A 24,750-nucleotide genomic window follows, 5' to 3' on the forward strand; every position below is an offset into this window, starting at 1 on the left:
TGCCATCATCCCCATTGTGTTTCTAGGGAGTACCTTTGGGAGTTGGCAGTTGAGATAAAAGAATGGTGTAATGGAGGTAGGCTGTAGAAGAAGATCTTCATGATCCACTGGGGATTGGGACAGGGAAGAAGGAATACCACAGTAGGTGGTCTGATACAGAGCTGAGGGTGAGCCTGGGAGATTGGAATTGGAGAAAAGGAGAGAGAGTGAAGATCTCCTCACTGATTCTCTTGCAGGTGGGTTCCAGGTAATTTCTAAGGGATTCGGTGACTGAGACAAATGGATTTTTTTTCTTAGTTTTCAGGTGGGAAACAAAATCTAATATTTATTATACTTCACGTTTATATTAGTGGTTAAAGGTGAATATCTTTCAAAAATTGTTACTTTTTATCTGAAGAGTTGATGATGATCTAAATCCTTATTTTCTTTTCATTAGTAGTCATATGTTCCTTGCTTTTTCTATTCATTAAATTTGTTCTCTAACAATTTTGTACATGTCTATAATGCATTCTGGCTACTCAATCCCACCTTTTCTTGTCTTCCTCCTATCCTTGTCAATTCCCCATCTTTCTTACAGGTCACTTTCCCATGTTTGTATTTTATGTTTCAGGTGTTTGTTTGTATGTTTTGTCTTGTTTTTGACCTACTGAATTTAATCAGAGTGATCTCACCAATGTGTACACATCTGAAGATAACACCCTTTCCACCCCAAATCTTTCAATAACCAACAGTTCAGTGGAGGGGAGGTGGGGGAAGAGCTACATGAGTCCTTCCCATACCCATGACCAGCAGTTGACAGATCTAGTCTTCTATAGGCCCAGAGTAGGCAAACTCAGCTGCTGTGTATCCATGATTGCTATGATTAAGCTGAACCCAGACAATAACGTTTCATCACTCTTCTCTTTGTCTTCTAGTTATTACATTTTTTCTATCTCTTCTTCTACAACATTGCCTGAATTTAGGGAGGTAGTTTAGGTACATTGTTTAATGCATTTCTCTTAGATGTTTAGGAATCAATTTGACACGACATCATCAATTTAGCTAAACAAGAGTATTAAGTTAGTCCTAGGACACTTGGCCTCTCCATATATTTGGCCAAATTTACAGTATCAGGCTTGAAATCCCTCCTACAGAGCAGGCCTTGAATGCAACTGGAATTTCGACTCAGATAGCTCCCTTCAGATCACTTAAATACTTTCCCCTCCTTCATTATGTTTTCTTTTTATCTGAGTCCAATTATTGCCATCTGCATGCACATGTTTGTGAGACCTTCCACTCACTGTAGAATGGGCAACCTGCTAACAGCCACACCCTATCAAAAAAATGAGTCACCCTTCCCCAGCAGCCATCACTTGCTAATAAGTTTCTACAGTTAGTGGTAGGGCTTCATGAATTGAAATATTGACTGTCTTGACCTTGTGCAGTTCTCCTGCTGGTGATAACAGCTACTGTAATTCATGAGTGCAGCAGCCATGCTGTGCCCAGAATATAGCATCTTATAACACTCCTCCCCATCCTTCAGCTCTTACATCCATTCTTTCTGCTTCTACCATTCCACTATGTTCCCTAACCCTCAAGAGCATTAATATAAATGCTTTATTTTGGGTTGATCACGAAACAGTCACTTATTCTCATCATACTTGCCAGTTATAATCTCCTTAATTGAGTGTTGCCCACTGCAAAAATATGCTTCTCTAACCAAGACTGAAAGCAGCATTAACTTATGATTATAACTGTAAAAATATGTAGTAGCAGTTGATACAATTCCATTTAACAAAACAATGGTAGTAATTTGTCTTTGACCTGTGACCCTCCCAGCCATGGACTTTTGACCAGATTTACAGTTCCAGGCATTGTATTCTCTCTTGTGGTACAGGCTTCATACATAATAGGAAAATTATTGGTTATGCCCATAAACAATCATGTCATTATTGCACAGGTAGGTGCATCTTGCTTGACTCAGTACTGACACATGCAGAGTCCACTGTTGGGTAAGTTCATTGATAATTTTTTTCCACAAAGACTTCCATAGAAATACCATCACTGTGGAAGCTATCCACCTAGGAGAAAGTTTCTATGTCAGTTCCAGTTTGATTTCTCTTTGCCCTTCAATCAATATGTTTTATGTCTCTAACAATAGGGACTTATCATCTGGCTATTATAAAAGATGATGACTTTTAAGTTTTAATAAACTTTGGGCTAGAAAGACAGTTCATCTATTAGAGCACCTGCTGTTCCTCCAGAGGACCTGTTTCGATTCCCAGCACCCACACAATAGCTCAAAACCATCTGTGAATCCACTTACAAGAGATCTAATGCCTTCACCTGGACTCTATTGGCATCAGACATACATATGGTTTATATATATACATGCAGGCAAATACTCATAAAAATAAAATAAAACAATACTTTTTAAATTTTTAATAAACTTTATTCTCTTGAGCACTTTGTTCTTATTGAAAATCTATGAATCAGATGAATAGAATAAGCAAGTAGCCATACTTTTATTTTCTCTAACACAGGTTCCCTCCTACTGTTTAGCATCTTGACTTAGTATAGTACATTTATTAGACCTGAACAACTGTGGACAAATTATTACTAATTAAAATTCAATTTTTATTAGTGTTCACTCATGTTGTAATGTAGTTGGAGAGTTCTTTCAGGGTCCCACCAAGCCCCAGCAGTCTGACAGCCCACTTATAAAATAAACACACAGACGCTTGTATTGTTTACAAACTGTATGGCCATAGCAGGCTTTTTGTTAACTGTTCTTATATCTTAAATTAACCCATTTCTATAAATCTATACCTTGCCATGTGGCTTGTGGCTTACCAGCATCTTCACATGCTGCTTGTCCTGGTAGCAGCTGGCAGTGTCTCTCTGACTCAGCCTTCCACTTCCCAGAATTTTCCTCTCTCCTTGTCCCACCTATACTTCCTGCCTGGCCACTGGCCAATCAGTGTTTTATTTATACAGAACGATATCCACAGCATTGTACTACTGAATTTTAATACCTTGTTATATTAATGAGATGAAGATAACATTTGCTCATTGACCTTATGTTGTTTGCCTCAAAGTGAGACCCATTAATTCAAAAGCTCATCAATGTCAAATTTATACCTTTGCTAATTGTTTTCAATATGTTACAAGTAATTTGTTTTTACTCATTTATTGACTTCCTGATTTGGATGCTGTGTAGGTTGCTCCTAACACATGCTAGACAAAGACAAGATGAACTCTGTTATTGTGAAATGAACAAATCAAAGACACTGAAACTGCTGACACTCTTCATAGTTCTCTGACCAGGGACTCCCTTCTGTGTTGTTGAGAGGACAGGCAGACAGACACACACACCTATCAAACTATGGGAGTTGGTCCTTCTTTCTTTCTGGATGACTGTCCTGGTGTCTCAGCTCTGAGAGCTATCTCCTGTGAAGCTGCTAAAGTGCTTCCCAAACAGAAGAGTTTTGTGTGCTACTTTCACCTTGTGGTTTTAACTTTTTCCATGATCAGACCCTAAAATCCTGATATTTATTGTGCATAGGCATAATGTCATATATCTACCATTTCATTATCATGCATAAAATCTTCATCATCCTAAGATTTCTCTAAGCTATACCCATTTGTCCCTCTTTCCCTCCCCCAAGACAAAAGGTTAAAGCTCTTTGTTCTGCATCTGTGCCGCTGTTTTCTAGAATGCAACATAGCTAGTATCATACAAGATATGTTCATTTTAAACTGATTTTTTCACTTCCAAAGATTAAAGTTCATTCATGTAACTCATTCCTATTTAAAAATTATATTTTAAAACAAAATTTAATAAATCTACTTTGGTCATATTTCTCTACCCTTTTTCTTCCAAATCTTCTTTACCCACACAACTTTTTAATCTCTCTCTGTGTGTCTTTCTCTCTGTCTCTGTCTTTCCCTTTTTCACTCTCCCACTTGCTTTCTCTTTTGTTATATTTCTGTATTTCTCTCTCAATCTCTTGCTCTCTCTTTATCTAGAACCATAAACCAAGAAACAAAATGAAAACAAATAAAGAAACACAAAAACAAAAGATCAAAACAAACAAGCAAAAGACAGATAAGGGAAAAATATTCAATAAAAAGGAAAAAAAAAAGGTCCTCCAAAATTCCCTTACATCAGTTTTAGATTGACCAATACTCCTGGGCTTGGGCCTGTGCTGGAATGTGGTTACTATACCCAGTGAGATTCCACTGGATAAAACTTATTTTTTCTTTGGTAGTGAATATCGACTGCAGATAGCTTTTGTTAGTGGTGAGACCTCATTCCACTTCCCCTTCTCTGTGCCTGGACTCTATCTGCCTTAAACCTGTGCAGGTTTTGTGTGTGCTGCTATAGTCTCTGTGAGTTCACATGAATCAGTCCTGTTGCATCTGAAAGATGTTGTTCCTTGCAGTCATCCATCACTTCTGGCTTTTACACTCTTCTGCATAGTTCCCTGAACCTTAAGGGAGAGTGGTTTGATGAAGACATCTCATTTAGCATTGAGCATTCCAAAGTCTCTCACTTTCTCCATATCATTCAACTGTGGGTCTATGTGTTGATTCCCATTTACTGCAAGAAGAAACTTCTCTGATAAGGGTTGAGATAGGCATTGATCTAAGGGTATAGCAGTATGTCATTAGGAGTCATTTTATCTCTATATCCCTTTCACAGAATAGTAATATTATGTTTCTCCCTAAGGAACATATCTGTATCAGGTTCTGGACACTTTAGGAGTGTCAGGTATGGTTTCTGTAGGATGGAGTGGGCCTTAAATCCCACCAAAATTGGTTGGTTACTGCTCTAACATTTGTGTCACTGTTGCACAAGTTCTTTTATTAATTTTATAATATTTCATTGTATGAGTGTACCAGAGTTGGATTCTTCACTCACCTATTAATGGACATTTTGATTGCTCCATTTTTTTTAGCAACTGAGAATAAAGAAGTTATTTGCATTTGTGTATAAATTTCAACATATAGGTACTTTATAACTCATTTGGATTACATACAGAATCATGATTATGGAAAGAAATTATTATAAGCCCACATTTAGCACTGTTAGAGAGTGTCAAACTGTCTTCCATAGTGTCTGAATCATTCTGCATTGCTGCCAACAATAAATAACAATCATATTTTCTTCATCTTTTCCCATCATTTTGAGTTGTCAATGTTTTAGATTTCAGCTATTCTAGTAACTGGTTGATGGCTTATTGTTGTTTTGATTCAAAATATTCTAATGTTACAATATTGAGCTAATTTTCATCTTTATTTACTGTAGAGTCCAGGCTATTCCCTGCTCTACTTTACTCTACATCATGTGAAACAGTAGCTTTCAAGCTGAGTATTGCCCTGAGTGACTCCATTTCACAGTGCAACAGTTTGTTAAATTTTGAATGCACATGCTGAGTCAGAATAACTGTGTACATTTGTGCAAGTAAAGTATCATTACCAATCTAGTATGAATCATGAGGAACAAAATTACAAATAGCTTAATCATACAAATAAAGAAACTAATATCTATTAAGTTATCAGTGTGGATCAGGAATAGCAGGGCACATGAAAATATTAAAACTATATCATAAAATGCAGGCCTGTTATTGAATACACCAGACCAAGGGAGGTGGTAGTCCATCATCTGTATCATATAAAAAGTGGAGGATTTAAGACAAAGTGCCTGTCACACTCTCATCTACAAACCTCTTGCATGCATCACAAGACATACTGGCTTTTCATTCTCTACTGTCCCTGGAGCCCGAGTTCAGCAAAATTTCCACTGTATGACATAATTTACTCATATTGTAATTTTCCCTGACCCAGACTTGCACATTGCCTTGATTTATCTTGAATCAAGCCTGTCGTGAAGTGACTCAACATCTCCAATAGTTCCTTAAAATTGTTTTAAACCATTTGTAGTAACACTTTTTGCTTTAGTACCTATTAAGTAATTAGTAATTAAAATACCTTCAGGTTAAACAAAGTGATCTTAAGTCAAGTATGTATATATGCTTGAGGGGGCAGAAGATAGAAGAGGGAAAAACAGAGAGAATGACTTTAACAAAAGGTGTGAATATGTTTACTCATTTACACTCTTGTCTTTTGGTTTCTCCTTCACAGAAAAATTCATAGTGACTGGATTGACTAGGCCAGTCTTGACTTCATTGGGTGGAACTTTGGAAATCAGTTGTCAGTTGTCTCCACCACAACATGCACAGCACATGGAGATTCGCTGGTTCAGGAACCATTATACACAGCCAGTGTACCTGTACAGGGATGGTAAAGACCTGCATAGAGAAACTATCTCCAAGTATGTGGAGAGGACTGAACTCCTGAAAGACGCCATTGGGAAGGGGAAAGTGACCCTCAGGATCTTCAATGTGACTGTTGATGATGATGGGCCATACCGCTGCTTCTTCAAAGATGGTGAATTTTATGAAGAGCACATCACAGAGGTCAAGGTCACAGGTAGACATGGATTCCTATCTGAGACTGTTGTGTACCCATAATTCAAAGCCTATGTAGGGTTGAGTGGTTGGAAAACTATCAGTGCTTGATTCTTTTTGCATGGTTTGGTTAGCAAAATGACTTCTTTACTATTAGTTTTTTTATTTGGATGTCATGGAAGATCAAAAATGAAAATTACTCTGTCATTGGGCGATCCCCGTGTCTTTCTTGGGGTCCTGTTTTCCAGGTAGCCTCCCTGGTGATGTGAGTAGCAGTCCAGTCATCCTTGTTCCATATCTAGTATCCTCCTATGAGTGAGTACATACCATGTTTGTCTTTCTGAGTCTGGGATACCTCACTCAGGATGATTTTTTCTAGATCCATCCATTTGTCTGCAAACCTCATGATGTCATTGTTTTTCTCTGCTGAGTAGCATTCCATTGTGTATATGTACCACATTTTGTTTATCCATTCTTCAGTTGAAGGGCATCTAGGCTGTTTCCATGTTTTGGCTATTACAAACAATGCTGATATGAACATAGCTGAACAAGTGCTCTTGTGGTGTGGTTGAGCATTCCTTGGATATATGCCCAAGAGTGGTATAGCTGGATCTTGGGGGAGATGGATTCCCAATTTTCTAAGAAAGTGCCATATTGATTTCCAAAGTGGTTGTACAAGCTTGCATTCCCACCAGCAGTGGAGGAGAGTTTCCTAGCTCCACATCCTCTCCAGCATAAGGTGTCTTCAGTGTTTTTGATCTTAGCCATTCTGACAGGCGTAAGGTGGTATCTCAGAGTTGTTTTAATTTGCATTTCCTTGATGATTAGGGATGTTGAGCAATTCCTTAAATGTCTTTCAGCCATTTGAGTTTCCTCTGTTGAGAATTCTCTGTTTAGTTCTATAGCCCATTTCTTAATTGGACTGTTGGGTATTTTGATGTCTAATTTCTTGAGTTCCTTATATATTCTGGATGTCAGTCCTCTGTCAGATGTGAGGTTGGTGAAGATCTTTTCCCATTCTGTAGGCTGTCGCTTTGCCTTGTTGACCGTATCCTTTGCTCTACAAAAGCTTCTCAGTTTCAAGAGGTCCCATTGATTGATTGTTTCTTTCAGTGTCTGTGCTACTGGTGTTCTATTTTACACGGGGATCGCCCAATGACAGAGAAACGGAATGAGATCTACATGAACAGCCTGGACATGAGTGGGAGTAGTGAAGGGCGAGGGTTGAGGGAAAGAGAGCTTGGGGGAGCGGGCGATCCCAGCTAGATCAACAACAGAGAGGGAGAACAAGGAATAGGAGACCATGGTAAATGAAGACCACATGAGAATAGGAAGAAGCAAAGTGCTAGAGAGGCCCACAGAAATCCACAAAGATACCCCCACATCAGACTGCTGGCAATGGTCGAGAGACAGTCCGAACTGACCTACTCTGGTGATGGGATGGCCAGACACCCTAATTGTCATGCTAGAAACCTCATCCAACTACTGAGGGATCTGGATGCAGAGATCCATGACTAGGCCCCGGGTGGATCTCTGGGAATCCAATTAGAGAGAATGAGGAGGGTTTATATGAGTGAGAATTGTTGAGACCAAGGTTGGATAAAGCACAGAGACAAATAGCCAAATGAACGGAAACACATGAAATATGAACCAATGGCTGAGGAGTCACCAACTGGATCAGGCCCTCTGAGTGGGTGAGACAGTTGATTGGCCTGATCTGTTTGGGAGGCATCCAGGCAGTGGGACCGGGTCCTGTGCTCATTGCATGAGTTGGCTGTTTGAAACCTGGGGCCTATGCAGGGTCCCTTGGCTCGGCCTGGGACGAGGGGACTGGACCTACCTGGACTGAGTCTACCAGGTTGATCTCAGTCTGTGGGGAAGGCTTTGCCCTGGAGGAGATGGGAATGGGGGGCGGGCTGGGGGGAAGGTGAGGGGGGCGGGAGGGGGGAGAACAAGGGAATCTGTGGCTGATATGTAGAACTGAATTGTATTGCAAAATAAAAATTAAAAAGAAATGAAAATTACTACAGTGCAGAGTAGTTCTATTAGTAAATACTTTCTTATTATTCCTATATACATTGTTAGATTTCTAACATATAATCAGTTTCCTTTTAGGTTGTTTTATTACCCTTTCAAATATCTCTATCAACACTTTAGTAATTTTCCAAATGAACTAAAATTTTAAAACATGCTTCTTACTATAAAGTTGGGTGAGTATGGAGGTAGAGAGGACATGGGAGGAATTTCAGGGAAAAAACATAATCAAAAAATATTGTGTGAAAATTTTTAATGAAAGAAAGAAAAATATTCTTTTTACTAATAATACTTATTTCCATTTCTCTCCAAATCAATGCACTGACTACTCAGTACTTGATTAATTTTCCTAAATCTTTTTCAAAAGATTTAGCTACAATCATCGCTATCCTCACATATAATATTATATATGAAATAAAGGCAAATATATAGCATTTATGCTACTTTCCTTACTGGATTATTTTGGATGAAAAATAAAAGGAGAGAAGGTTAGGTTTAAAAGAAACTGAAAAATTCTATAAATGTGTGCACATACATGTAGGACTCTAGACTCAGATGAATAATCTTCATTGGCTGTTAGGTGACACCTCTGTAGTGTAGAGCAGAATTATACAATGTAGCTCATTGCAATGTTTAGTGGTCTAATGTGACAAAAAGCTAATCATTGTCATTTCCAGTAGTCTAATGGGGCAAAATGTAACTGTGTTAGCACTGATATATAACATTTTTGTTGTTCCAGGGACACTTTACTAGACAGAGCAGCTTTGGTACAGTGCTTTAAATCTCCATTCATTTTCTTTTGCCCTATGCATTAGGCAAGTTTTGGGCCTCATAAAATATGCTGAAAATTTTCATACATGTTAATTTTCTCTAAATTAATATGTACTTTTCACACTATTAATGTATTACCTATTTTATATTAAACATATTTTTAATATAATTTTTCCTGATTCTTTGGGAATTTCACATCATCCACCTCAATCTTACTCACCACCCAGTCCCTTTGTATTGGCCCTTTACCCTTGTAGCTAGCACCCCACCCCTACCCCTGCAAAGGAAAATTAAAAAAAAATAAAGAAATAAAATATTAATTGAAAAAACAATAACAAGAAAAGCAAAATAACAAACAAATACTTTGCTCCTCCATCTTTCCCACTCTTCTATCATCCCTTCATTGGTTTTAGTGGCAATGGGAGCTACCTTGTGCCACACAGTATATCCTTTTCTCCAAATAGCTTTACTTGCAAATGTTCACAAATTATAAAATTACCTGTTATAGAAATACACAATGATTCAAGTAGAGTTCCACAGTTGTGCTATAATGAAATTCATTTTTATAATCTATTTACAATGGTTCAAAAATAACTAGTGACTATGATGAAAGAAAAAATTAAATTATAAATTCTATAAGGTTCAAAATCTTGATTTTTGTTCACCATAATCCAAAGACGTAGATTAATTTCTTAGACTCGGCAAATAACCTAAAAATATGTTTTAAATAAATTAATAAACAAGTGAAATAGGCCTTTTCTTGGCTGCCTTACTTTGGACAGATTGCTGACTGTGAACTATAGCCTTTCCATCTGGCTCTTGCCATTTTCACAAGGCAACCAGAAATGTATAGTTTTTATTATTAATGTATCTTTTGAAACTGGGATTAAAGCCAAAAGGAGCTTCTACTTTTCCATCATTTCCTCTTCCATTTATACCTAACAATATTGTTTTCCTCTTTTGTTGTCAACCAGTCACGAGCTCAGACATACAGATTCTTATGCATTCCCCTAATACCAAAGGTGTGATGTTGGAGTGTCATTCGGGAGGTTGGTTCCCACAGCCTCATATGGAATGGAGAAACAGCAAAGGAGAAATCATTCCAGCAACATCAAAATCACATTCACAGGATGGAAACAAATTGTTCAACATGACAATGGCCCTTTTTATTGAAGCCAATTCCCACAGGAATGTCACTTGCTATTTTCAAAACTGTCTAACTCACCAAGAAGAAAGCATAAGTATTGTCCTATCAGGTAAAATGTGTGTTTGTTCTTCAGTGATGTCCAATGGTGCACATATTTATGTATCACCTCTTCCTTGATTTGGTTCTTAAGGGCTTGCACTCTCTTGGCCTTACTCATCATCTAGTTTGTCGTCTGTCTTACTCTCTCTGATGTGTTTATTTTCTCAGTCTATAGCCTTGAATATTGTAGATTCCTTTTCTGTCACTGTAATAAAACATCCTGTTCATAAACAAATTGGAGTGGGAGAAGAGTCTATTTGGATTACGTTTCTACATCTTAGTGTTTCATCAAGGGAAGCCAGAGCAGGAGCTCAAAAGAAACTTGGAGGCAGGAACTAAAGTAGAGACCACAGAGGAACACTTTTCACTGGCTTGTTCACAATGGCTTTCTCTGCTTTCCTATAAAACCCAGGAACACCTGATGAAGGAGGGCACCACTCACCTCCAGGGACCAGGGTCCTACCACATCAATCATCTATCAAGAAAATGCCTGCACTCATGGCCTAAGTCCAATCAGATGGATGGAATTCATTAATTAGGGTGTCTTCTTCCCAGATGACTCTAGTTTGCGTGAAGTCAACAAAACTAATTGGCATATTGCCATCCAGGGTTCCACGGCATAGCTTTTGAGGCCTTGCTCTCTTCTGACTTCCTTTTATCTCATAGCTTCAAGTAACACCAGAACTCTCACTCTTCCTCCCTCCTTCTGCTCTCATCTGAAAACTTATAAGTCAACCCAAAAGTTTAATAAATATAAAATGAGCACAATAAACTAAAGAACTAAACTCATGGTTACTCTAAAGTGTGCTTAATTTAGTGCTCTGAAGTAGCATTTCATATTTTCAGTTTCTCAGAACTAAATCACTAAAGTCACCTGTGGCTTCCATTTTCTATCACATTCACATGTATGTAGAAATAATACTAGGTATACTGTTAAAATATACCAGAGTCTCATTATTACTGGAGTCCCAAGACAGATGTCTGACTCAGGGTCTCAGACTGTGGTGGTTCCAATAACACAGATTTAGTCACATATTTTAAAAAGAAAAATGTGTGTAAAGCCTGATGATAAAACAAAAAAAGACAATTTAATTTCACTCTGGTCACATTTATAGAACAAGTCTAAGGATGTCCTCACAGTGACAATATAGGCCTTGAGATTATACAGACATGAACAGACAAAACTAGAGTTGAGAGGTTTTGAACAGCACACTGAATATTCTTCATATCAAGAAGGTTCCTATCTATAAGGGGTTTGGTGAGGGGTGACTCTATATTTGGTATAGACCTGGAATCAAGAATTTAAAATGAAATTAGGAATCCAGCAATTCAGAAAAGAATGAATCAGAGAAAAAATAATCAGATTAATAATTGGATCCTCCTTCATCACTTCTCACCACTATATAAGTCTGAATTATAGATTATGATTTAGAAATAGCATCCTAAAACTCTCCTTTTTTTATCTAGTATATGATGGTATATCCTGAACATAGGATGAATTACTTAAAAATATCATCTGTGTTAAATACCCTGAAATTGCTCCCTTTTTTAGTTATAGATAACTATCTCCCAATTTTTTGAGTTATCTGTTGCCCCTGTTACCTTCATACTCTCACCTCCTAATGTTCTCCTTCTCCATCTCATCTATTTATACATCCATGTAGATGAGCTCAGCTTCAGATTTTTCCTCTAGGTGTTTCTTCTTCCAGCATAATGTAAATTCAACTAACTTTCCTCATCTCCTTCAATTCTACATTCAAATCTCACTTCCTCATAAGCATTACCTTGATAACCACCCCCAAGCATACAACCTGCCTGCCTCACTCACCTGGAGGTCACTGTTTCCCTACCAGTTTAACTTTGCTTCCTTTCTTATTAGTCTCATTTTTACCTATTGTGCAACCATATTATTATGCTGTTCTATATCTCTGTATCTGTATCACGGCAGGATCTTTACCCAATCCATCATAACTGCTTTTCCACACCTGTGTAGGCCTAATATTCCAGGGTGGTATTCTCTTAAATTGTAACAAGCTTCAGATGAGTCACCATCGCTAACTAGGTATGTACAAGCCAAGTTTTCTCAGTGATAAGATTTGTGACTCATGTTTCAGGTGAACTATTTTCATGGAAATGTGTTTGGATGTGGATTATGAGTATGATAGCATCCGTGCTGATAGCCTTCCTTGTGACATACTGTGTTCAGCAATATCTCATATATGGTAAGTAGGTTTGTGTGGTGGAACGAAAGTAGAAGAAGGGGAAGTAGCTAAAGTTATTTAGTCATTGCTTCCCAAGCCAGTCTGCCAAGGAAATCCTAAACACTCCAGTCACATGTTGTGTAGGATCTTACCCACTTCTTGGTCCTATATTCTCTGCTTCTGCTGGTAGAGTTTCTCACAATACTGTTTACAAAAGCTGGTTCTGCCTGTACTTTCATCAAGTTGAAACACCTTTTACCTATGGTGATTGACATCCAAGTTGACCAGGGAGATGTAAAGATGTAACTAGTGTATGCCATTACCCATGCTGAAGTGAGCCATTTAAGCAGTATCCATTTTTTATTATCTGGACTCAAGTAATTAACTGTCTACCCATGATCTTGTGAGTAATCCCGAATAAACTCATTTGTTCACTAATCACTTACACGGAATCTTCATTCTGTCGGGAGTGGCCTGTTCAAATGAATAAATTTTTGTTTTTTGTCTACCCAGGAAATGTTGGGGAGGAGTTGCTGCTTAGCGTATACAATGTACAATGTAAGGCTGATTTGTCTAATTGTGATCAGTCTGAGGTTAAGGCATCTGTGCAGGTCAAGGTCAATCTCAATATTAATAACATCACCCATGTGATGATATGGAATGATGAGCTTCTTTTATGTAGTAAAAGTTGTGTGTTCACTATAATGAGTTATAAATCATGAAACCAAGACTGAGATATCTGAGAGTAGAGCATTTTTTGGGAAGGATGTTCTTATGTGTGGACATCTGTCTTTGCATGGCATCAGGTGGAATGCTTCACTGATAAATAGGGTCTGCTTCATGTTGATTATTGAGAAGCACCCCAAATGCCTGATGGACTATATAGTGTAGTGTCTGAAAGTGACACTTCTTCTTTTATAAGAAAGCTCTGTCAGCAGGCACATGCCTTTTCTGTGAGTAATAAGACATGAAACTGAGGCTCATCTGTCTGCCCAGAAATAATTTTCTCACATGAGTGAGGTATGATTATATAAAAAGACGTAAGGATGTTGCTATCCTCCACACTAGTCTTTGATTTGACAGGAAAAGAGAAACAAAGGGAAGATGACAAAATGTCAATGTGTAATTTCCCACAACTGGAATGAGGGAATGAGTTAGATCTTTGCTGAGGAGTTCTCCCTCAGAACAAAAAACTTAGAAATCACTATAAAAAATAAAATGATGAGGAAGAAAATTATGAGGTAACAGTGATAGAATATATGCATCAAGTATGATTTTCAATATCAGGGAAAGGAAAGGCAACAAAATTATGATCAGCTGAAATCTGTATGGCTTAAAATTGGGAAGACTTTAGAACACACAAACAAAAACTGAGTTTCTCAGAATCTGGATTGTGAAACTGCAGGATATGAGAGCAGATGGGACCAATATAGGTTTCACAGTACTAGAGAAACAGTAATATAACCATCCATGCTGCATAACATGAGGCAATATAAGGACATCATACTGGATGGATTGCCTCACAGGAGACACTGGAAACACTCAACAGTCTCAAGACAAGATTCCCTTAAGTATCAAGGATTGATGTATTCAGAAGTTTTCTTTGGTCCTGCCCAGCCATGCAGCCCTGCAGATGCTTATAAAATAATCACTCAGAGGCTTAATGTTATTTAAAAACTGTATGGCCTATGATAGGCCTCTTGCTAGCTAGCCCTTATATCTTAAACCAACCCATTTCTATTAATCTATGTTTTGCCGTGTATTCCGAGGCTTTACTGGTCTACTGGCATGTTGCTCCTTGGGTGGCAGGCTGGTATCTCTCCCACTTCTGCCTTTCTTTTTCCCGTCTTTCTCTTGGATTTTCTGCCTAGCTGTAATCTGACTTGCCATAGGCCACAGCATCTTCTTTATTAACCAATCATAGCAACACATATTCACAGCATACAGACAGACATCCCACAGTACTTCCCATTTTCTGTCTAATCAGAAAGGAAGGTTTTAACTTAAACATAGTAAAATTACATATAATAGAATAGTTATCAAGAAAGAATTATAGTTACAATATCTAGTCCATTTGCATTTGGCAAAATTAAAGAAAATACTCTATTATATAGCCTATATTTGTGAGTCTATAGTTTCATATCTAATTTATCTTTTATCATAACCAAGGAAAATTATAATTAAATATATCTAGTCTTCAATTACATTATAGACCCCAGAAGGATAGAATATTCCCTAAGTAAACAGGAACAACATTGTAAGCAACTTCCAAAAATCTAGAATAACAGAGACAGTTGGCTGCCTGGACAGTCACCCAAAGTTCCACTGCAAGGCTGGGGCATCCATCTTCAGCCAATAGGCTTATAGTCTCTTGCAGACATTTTAGTGAAGCCAGATTTTAAGGACTATTCCACCCATTCTGAAAAAGTTCATCAGTCGCTTCTCCTTGTGACCTGTAGAATTTCTGGCAATTTCTTTGACAAAGTGGGAACCTTAAGGACCATGTCACCTGTTTTGGCAAAGTTCAGTGGTCATTTTCCCATGGGTCTGCATGTCCAGGTTATACAATATACTGTCAAGCAGCCCAGGCAAGAGCAGTTTCTGGCCTCAAATGACTAACTTTTGCCATAAAAAAAGCAAAATCCATACGAAGTTTCTTCGATCCCCATCATCTTCTCTGAAGTAGATTGGTGCTGCCAGGAGCAGATATGTCTCAAATGTCCAGAAAAATTTAATTTCTTACAACATTTTAAATGCCATATTCTGTAGGACTTTGAAGTATTTGAAGAATATCTACCTAATTATCTGGGACTATTGGGGTCCAGCCCCTCGATAGTCCCCTCCCAGGATCCAGAAAGAATCTACAACCAGCTGATAATTAATCCTTGATGAAAAGAAATGAATCTATGCACACGAAACTCCTTAGTTCATACACTTTATTATTCTGTGATAGTTCTCTCTCTACATAGCTTCTATTCTGCTCTCATGTCTAGCTCCTTTCTTGCCTGATTTCTCTATATTTATCTACTGTCCCCTCTAGGTTCTATTTTAATTCCTTCATCTAGTTCTGCCCCTTCTAGGTTCTCATCTATCTAGTTCTTTCCCCTATCAGCTCTTCTCCCATCTCCTTCTCTCTCATCTGGCTCTTCCTCATCTTGTTCTTCCCCATTTGGCTCTTCCTCATCTTCCATCTCATTCCTCTAGTCCTCTTTTCTAGCCCTTCAATCTAGTTCTTCCCCATCTCAGTTTGTTCCTCTCAAGTTCTTACCCATCTAGTTCTTCCATTCTCTTTTCTCTTCTCCCTCCTGTGCCCTGGAAGTCCCGGTATATAAAGGGAGGGTCCGAGCTAAATTGTGTAAAGCTGTTACTTAACGTCCACCTCTCCAAGGCGGTGTCTCCTTGTGGAATTTATCTTAAGTCAGGAGACTTGCCTGTGGGCTGCTATCATTGTTAGTCCTCGGAAGTTGGGCACCACCCTGGACGGTGTCTCCTTGTGGAATTTAAGTCAGGAGACTTGCAGGTGGGCTGTTATCATTGTTATCCTCGGAAGTTGGACACCCACCTGGGTGGTGTTTCCTGTAGTCCTTGAAAGTGGCTAAGGGAGATAATCTGATTCCAGAGAGCACCTTTCCTGAGGCTATTCTTCAAATACCTGGAATGTGTGTGTCCAGAGAGTAATCAGTCCACACTCTTAGCCCTTCTTAGGGCTTGCTCTTAATAATGCCTTCTCATGACAAGTGAGATGGAGTAAAGGTTAGCTACTTTCCTGTAGTTCTGCTTAGTCTCAATCCCAAACCTGCCCCACCTTAAAAACAGCTATCCCTTTACTCCTGTCATCTTATATTCTACTTCTGAATCTTTCCCTCTTATATGAATACAAGGAGAAAGCATTAAATAGCCCTTACATTTATACCCTGACGTTCCTCTCTATATTGATTTCCACATTATCCTGGAAATAGTTCCTCTTTAAGGGAAGGGGGAAGTGACATAATAATATTATAACCTCAAAAATTAAAAGAAAAAATTTTAAAATAAAACTTTAAAACACACACACACACACACAACCCACAATAACTGTTGCTTTCTTGGTATATTTTTTTCAAATGTAGCATATCTCCATACAAATGTCAAATGATAATAACATTTTTTTTTTTTTTTTTAGGTATCTGCTCTGAGAGATTTTCTTATTTGTTAAAGGGCTCAGTGCTACTCATGACTTCAGTGCTTGCAATTATGGGAGTAATGCTCATTTTACATCTAAAACAAAGAGGTATGTAAGCAAGAGGCTGGTCCCATCCTGTAAAAGTCTTCTTCAAACAGTACATTAAAACATTTAGCAAGCCGGGCGGTGGTGGCGCACACCTTTAATCCCAGCACTCGGGAGGCAGAGACAGGCGGATCTCTGTAAGTTCGAGGCCAGCCTGGGCTACCAAGCGAGTTCCAGGAAAGGCGCAAAGCTACACAGAGAAACCCTGTCTCGAAAAACCAAAAAAAAAAATTTAGCAAAAGAGGAGTAATTGTTACTTGGATTTGAACTATAGGGTCAATAAACAAGGCCATGAGAACACATGTCAAAATATCTAGATTCCAGAGTTTAAATTTTATATGCTTTAATAGCAGAGGCTACTGTTTATTCCACTCAAAGAAAAAGAATTTCATTCAAATTCACAGTGGATTTTTTCCTGGAAAAATTCAGCAGTTATCATTACCTAATAAATTGTTCTGATTGCTTTATTCTTTTAGCATAAAAGAGAAAATAATTTAGTATCTTAAACTTTTTATCTTTTTAAATTTTATGTGTATGGTTGTTTTGCCTTCATGCCTAGTGTCCATGGAAGCCAGAACATGATGTGCGATTCCCCAGATGGTTAGTAGCCACCATGGAGATGCTGAAAATTGAACCCAGGTCCCCTGTCAGTGCTCTAATTGCTGAGCCATCTAACTAGTTCCACTATCTTAAACTTTTTGAATTTGTATTAAACCTGTTAAAAATTCCAGCATTGAATGTGAAATTGGAACTTCTCATGCTCCAATTCTAACTGAGAAGCTATTAGCAGTTAATGGATGCTGAGCAAGAAAAAGTCAGTCAATTTTTCTTTGGAAGTGTGGCCATTGGTGGTTGCCTCAGTGTATGATCTCACACACTGTACATGGACAACATCCGTTAAACTCATTGGTTTGCCAAAAAATGAAACGAGGACATGAAGTTGGGAGAAAGATGTGTTGGAAAGGTCAGAGTGGATATGTTGGCATGAGAGAGTGGAGGAGAATGAGAACAATTAGATAAAGTGATCAAAATATATTGTATCACATATGAACTTTTCTAAAGGCAGATAGTTAAAGAAGGCTTGGAGTTGGGTGGGGTTGAAGACAAGGAGGGAATAGTTGGGAAGGGATTCTATAATCAGAATTTATTGTAAGAAAAAATTGTTTTCAATCAAAAATGAACTTTTCAAAGAATAGGTTCAAAATTAAATATAGTCTGAAAAGGAAAATTAATTCAAATAATAGTTGTCATAGTGAAATGCTATACTTGAGCAAAGTTTTGGATATTATGAATTTAAAAACACATGTCCATTGTGAAAAGATACTTTTAAATTCAAATATTTCTTTTAGAGATTGATGCAAAGCAAAAGACACCCATCTCAAAGTTTGCTACTTTTCCAACAAATTTGTCTGATTTTATAGTGTTCATAAATGTCTTATTTAGGGTTTCTTTTGCTGTGAAGAGACACTATGACCACAGCAACTCTTATAAAGGAAAACATTTAATTCGGGCAGCTCACCTACAATTCAGAGGTGCAGTCCACTATTATCATGGTGAGATATGGCAGTATACAGGCAGACGTGGTGATGGAGAGGTAGCCCAGTGTCCTACATCTTGGTTTGCAGGCAACAGGAAGTAGTTTCTCTCACTGAGAGTCCCTTGAACATATATAAGACCTCAAAGCCCACCTCTACAGTGACATACTTCTTCCAATAAGACCACACCTACTCCAACGAGGCCATACCTCCTAATTGTACCACTCCTTTTGGGGGGCATTTTCTTTTAAACCACCACAGTAGACAACTGGAGTCATTCTTTCTTCATCATTGAGTTTAAAATAAAGAGGGGAAATTTAAAAAAATAAGGAAACCATGTTTGAAATGTGTTGTCATCCCTTTTATATTTAAGGTCCTTATGAAATTATGTATGCAAGGCACAGAACAATGAGATTAAATGATCCTTTATACTGCAGCAGTTCTCACCATCAGAAAACACATATTTCCAATGGACTTAGGAACTGAGACATGGCTCAGTGGCAAAATTATAGTTATGAAGCAGTGTAGATGGAAGTTTTTCTGTGTCCCAGACCTCCTTGGTCCCAAGTAAACACACAGAGGCTTATATTAATTATAAATGACTTAGTCTATGGCTCAGGCTTATTGTTTGCTAGGTATTACATATTAAATTAACCCATTTCTATTAATCTATGTATTGCCATATGGCTGTGGAATTATTGGTCTGCTGGCATGTTGTTGCTCCTTGGGCAGCTGGATCCTGTCTCTTCTGACTCTGCCTTTCTTCTCCTTGTCCCTCTGCTTGGATTCCCTCCCTGGCTATATTCTGCCTTGCCATAGGCCATAGCAGCTTCTTTATTAACCAATGGTAGCAACACATATTCACAGCATACAGAAAGGCCATCACATAGCACTTCCTATTTGCTGTCTAATCAAAAAGGAAGACTTTTATTTTAACATAGTAAAATTACATATAACAAAACAGTCATCATGCAAGAATTATAGTTACAATATCTAGTCGATTTATATTTGGCAAAATTAAAGAAAATATCTATCCTATTTTTGTGAGTCTAAATTTTATATCTAATTTACCTTTTATCATAACTAAGGAAAACTATAATTATATAATTATAACTATCTAGTCTTCAACTCCATCAAAGACTCCAGAAGGATATAATATTATCTTAGTAAACAGAAAGTGCATTGTCAGAAACTTCCAAAATTCTAGAAATGACAGTCACCCAAAGTTCCTCTGCAATGTTGGGTCATCTATCTTCTGCCTACAGGCCTAGAGTCTCAGGCATACTTTCCAGTGAAGCAGGAAATTTTAAGGATTATTCCGCTTAATTTCAAAGTTTGTCAGTTGTTTTCCTTTGTGTACTGCAGAACGTCTGGCAGCTTCTTTTGTGAAGCAAGAACCTGAAGGACCATCTCTCCTCATTTTAACAAAATTCAGTGGTCATCTTCCTTTGGGTCTTGCATGTCCAGTTTATACAACATATTGTCAAGCAGTCCAGGAAAGAGCAGTTTCTTGCCCAAATGGCTAGCCTTCTCTACATTGTAAGCAAACTCCATAAAAAGTTTCTTCAATGCCCAACATCCTCTTGAAGTAATTGGTGGTACTAGGGGTAGACATGTCTCACTATCCAGAAAAGTTTAAGTTCCATTTTAAATGCCATAATTGAAATATATCTTTGTATAGCTAGAAAAATTAACTAACATGGCTATAAGTTTGATTATCATAGATGACTATTAATCTGTATTTCTTAACGATATATTATAATTTTAAATGAGTTGCATAAGCATAACACCTTCAACAAGAGTAGAAATATACATAAAGTATAACAAAATTGACTTTAAATTTGTGTCAATAAACTAAAATTCATACCAATGTAAAATATGAGATTAACAGTTGTTTTTTGGATTAAAGTAGATTCAACAATCTACCTTTTTTTTGGGGGGGGGGTTTGAGACAGGGTTTCTCTGTGTAGCTTTGCGCCTTTCCTGGAACTCACTCTGTAGACCAGGCTGGCCTCGAACTCACAAAGATCCACCTGCCTCTGCCTCCTGAGTGCTGGGATTAAAGGCGTGCGCCACCACCGCCCGGCCCCCCCTTTTTTTTTTCATCATTTCTATGTCAAAGCAGCAACAAAAATTGGGGGTTTTGTGAGGGTTTCATTGGAAATATGTGTTGTCCAATGGTTGCAACCCACAGGTTGAGAACTGCTACAGTATAGTAAGCCAGAGCTATAGCCCCAAATCATAATGCAGAATCACAAGGTTGGATTGAACTCTTAGAAGAGTTTTTCAGCCTTAAAACAATTGAGAGTAAATTGCAAACTGAGCAATATGTTATCTGTATAAATGAGTTTTAGGGCCTTATATACATTATAATAATCTGGTCATAAAAAGACACTGTATAATTCCACTATTATGAGGCTCTTAAAGTAGTTCAGACCTAATATATGAAAAGTAGAGTGGAGGTTTACAAGAGCTAGAGATAGGAGAAGAGATGGAATTATTGTTTGATGGATATAGAATTCCAATTTCAATCTTAATAAAAGCATTTACAGAGATAAATGATAATAAAAGTTGTACAATATAAATATATTTAATTTTACAAAATTATAAAGCAGAAAATTACCAATTTAATAAATTTAAGATCCAGTGCCTTTGCCATAATAAAAAAAATAACTTTTTGTTTTACAAAAGACCCTGCTATAAACATGAAATCTCAAGTCATGGACTTTATAAACAAGTTGACAATCGAACAAAATCTATAATACTTTATTTCTTCTTCAACAATATAGCTGGAACAAAGCTTCTCTTCCTTTACATGTTATTTTGACTTCTGTTTGTAGAATTGTAGACCCCAATGGTTTATACCAGACTTAAAGAATGAAAGTGTAGATTGCACATCTGTTCATTTTTTACCTTGATACTTCTATAAACATGGGCATACAGACATCTCTTCTAGAGCATGTTTTCCATTCTTCTGGGCATATGTACAAAAATAGAGTTTCTGGACCACATGATAATTCTGTTTTTTCTTGAGGATATAACATGCCATGCTCTGAAAATTTGACATTCCCACACCAGTGGACAAGAATGCTCATTTATTCACACACTTGCCAATACTTGTCATTTTATTGTCTTTTTACCAACTCCATCAAACTGTAAGCTTTTTGGGGAGCGTTACACCAGAGGATTCCAACTCTAAGGTTTACTGATGGCTCCAATACTGACTAAAGCTGTAGCTGGTGCCCAGCGGGTCTTGTTGAGATTCTGAGCATAGTAACACAAAGGTTGGCACCTCAACACAGTGTGCATTTATGACTGAAAAAGACTCCAAATGGCATTAGTGGGAGCCCTTTCCATCTTGCCTCAGCCCTCTTTCCTTCTCGAATTTTTTTCCAAGGTGGCCCTAAAACTAGAATTCCTCTTTTCCAAATTGGATCAGGAACTTAGGTCATTTCTTCCCAAACATGGAAATTCTGCTCTAACTTCCACATCTTTTTTTAAAGAGCTTGCCAGGCAATGATTCTCCTTCCTGTCTTTAGCAATAGGCCATAAGAACTTCATCTGGGAAAATATCCATTCTACATCTGGGAGGAAAAAAGAGAAGTTCTAAAGAACCCAAACTGGCACACCCTGTTGGCTCTGTACTTCTGTCCAATTATATTTCTACAGCTCTGCCCATGCTTCATCAAACAGAAGCATAAAAATGGATATTCATTCTGAGTCATGGATCTTCATTCTAAAGGCTGTTCTTTCATATAGAAATTAGGTGAAATAAATCTGTTATTCTTTTCTCCTATGAATCTGTCTCTTTTGATTTCCTTTCAGGGCTAGCCAGAAACTTGGGGAGGGACAAGGAAACTATTCTCACTTGAAGTTTTTTAGAATGATGCATTGAATGAATCTCTGTGTCCTATACTGGAGGGTACATGTGTGGGTGGATGGGGAGGAACCGAACTTCCCTCTTCACAAGTATCTAGACTGTCAATGATTGGGTGGGTCTTGAGCAGATAGTCTGGTGAGGGAGGAAATAGTATAGACATTATCAGGGAAGATGTTTAGCAGCTAGGATATGAAGACAGAAGGATGAGGATAGAGAGAGCATGCTTCCAAGGGAATTTAATGTTTGACCATTGTAAGATCTCTTCCATTTCACAGATCCTGATCATCTAAGCATGTTCTGTTTTATTATACTCTGTATGGTCCAGAACTCTTGAAGAGCCTCTGCACTAAATAAAACATAAAAACATGATCTATCCATGTGCTCTTCAGACAGACTAGTAAGAGCAAGAGCCAGGCTCCTTGAGGGGAATGGGTACCTGTCTCCTCTTAACCTCTTCTAGGCTTGACACAGACATGCTCATCTCCAAAATCAAGTAGGCCAAATTTCTTCTAGATTTTTCTTGTACATGTGGGAGGCATGGAGCAACAGGAACCTGAAAAGCAAAGCTATCTTTCATGTGTAATCTAGCCTTGCTCTCAGCTGCAACTGTCCTGACTCTTTCCTTTTTTTCCAGTCACAGTTTCAGATCCTCATTTTGAATTGGACACTTTGTGGTTAGAAGATATTAGTGTGATCCTGTGTATGCTGATAGGGTTCATCATTAAGCTTGCTTCATTTATTTACTTCAGACTGTAAGGTAAATATGATGGGAATGGTGGAAACTTAGAAAATTTGATTCATGTGACTGATACTCAGATTCTAGAAGGTGAACTTTCCACTTCTTGTGTCTTAGTAACTATAAGAAAAGCCTTAAATAGAAGCATGGAGGGGGAGTTTGGTCCTCTCACCAAAGGGGTCACAACCACAACTCAGAGAGTCAAATAAACATTGTTTTTCTCAGTCCTTTGACACAAAGCATTTGATACAATTATTGAAATCTTTGTTAAGACCCAGAGGAACAAAATAATCAAAACAACAGTTCTACAACTTTGTAAAATTCAATCCTTGGTTTCCTACACAAGCATCCATAGATGTTGTTAATTAGAAGCACATAGGAGCTAAAGTGAAGAGAGCCCATGAAGGGTAAGATAAAATAATTGTCTGTAACATGAATTGCTAAAGGGTTTTATTAATAAAACCCCAGGCAAGATATTGGGGTGAAAGCTGAAAGATCAGAGGAATAGAACAAATCAACCACAAGTTCTTACCCCTAGGAAGAGAGCTACTTCCTGTACACTCACACCTTACATACCTTTCTGTGCCCTGCCATCTTACTTCCTCTCTCCACCCAGCTATATCACTTCCTCTTTCTGCCCAGCTTTATCACTTTTTGTCTGTCTCTTTTTGTCAGACCTCTAGACCTCTATGGTTAACTAGCACTGGGATTAAAGAATGTGTGCCACTAGGCCTGGTTCTGTTCCCAGTATAGCCTTGAACTAACAGAGATCCAGATGAATCTCTGCCTCCCCAGTGCTAGGATTAAAGGTGGGTGCTACCACTGCCTGACCTCTATGTTTAAAACGGTGGCTGGCTTTGTCCTCTGATCCCCAGGCAAGCTTTATTTGTAGAGTACAAATAAAATATCACCACATTTCCCCCTTTTTTTGTCTAAAAAGAGGTTATAACTAATATAAGAAAAACTATATACAATAGGTACAATAACTATATATAATACATACAGGCAATAAATACATCAACAAAGTCTAGTCCATTTGCTTTTGACAAATTCAGAGAAAATACTCCATTATCTATCCTATCTTTGTGAATTCAAAAGATTGTGTCTAATTCACCTTCTATCCTAATTTGCATTACCAACTGAAAATTATCTTTTGATGTCTTTCAAACTTATACACTTTACATCTTTTTAGTGAGTTTCCTTTCTGAATTTGCTAACATAGAAAACTATAACTATCTAATCTTCAACTCCCTCAGAGACCCAAGAAGGAAATACTATTAACTGAGTAAGCTACAAGTGCAAACAAGAGACTTCCAAAAAAAATGCGAGAAATGACAGAAACAGCTGGCTGCCTGGACAATCACCCAAGATTCTTCTGCAATGTTGGGGTATCCATTTTCGGCCTACAGGCATAACATATCTGACAAACTCATCTGTGAAGCAAGATTTTCTAAAGAACCTTCCTACTTTGTTGTGGCAAGGATCGGCAGTCCTTTCTTTTGTATCCTGTTTGTCAATTTTGGACAGCATACTACCAGCAGTCAAGGCAAGGGCATCTTCTTGCCCAGTGGCTAATTTGCCACAAAAAGGTAAATTCCATATGAGATTTCTTCACACCCATCATCTTC

General features: G+C 37.8%; 1 protein-coding gene across 1 annotated transcript in view; it reads left to right on the plus strand.

The window, feature by feature from the left end:
• LOC131904851 (selection and upkeep of intraepithelial T-cells protein 2-like) overlaps window positions 1-23,142 on the plus strand; it is a 52,617-nt gene extending 29,475 nt beyond the window's left edge. The window contains exons 5-9 of the mRNA XM_059255855.1: window positions 6,127-6,474; window positions 10,232-10,513; window positions 12,618-12,725; window positions 16,867-16,974; window positions 23,021-23,142. Coding sequence (XP_059111838.1) covers window positions 6,127-6,474; window positions 10,232-10,513; window positions 12,618-12,725; window positions 16,867-16,974; window positions 23,021-23,142 — 968 coding nt within the window. The remainder of the gene's footprint in view (window positions 1-6,126; window positions 6,475-10,231; window positions 10,514-12,617; window positions 12,726-16,866; window positions 16,975-23,020) is intronic.
• The last annotated feature ends 1,608 nt before the right edge of the window (window positions 23,143-24,750 follow it).

The sequence above is a fragment of the Peromyscus eremicus genome, chromosome 2, assembly GCF_949786415.1.
Source record: "Peromyscus eremicus chromosome 2, PerEre_H2_v1, whole genome shotgun sequence".
Taxonomy (NCBI): Eukaryota; Metazoa; Chordata; class Mammalia; order Rodentia; family Cricetidae; genus Peromyscus; species Peromyscus eremicus.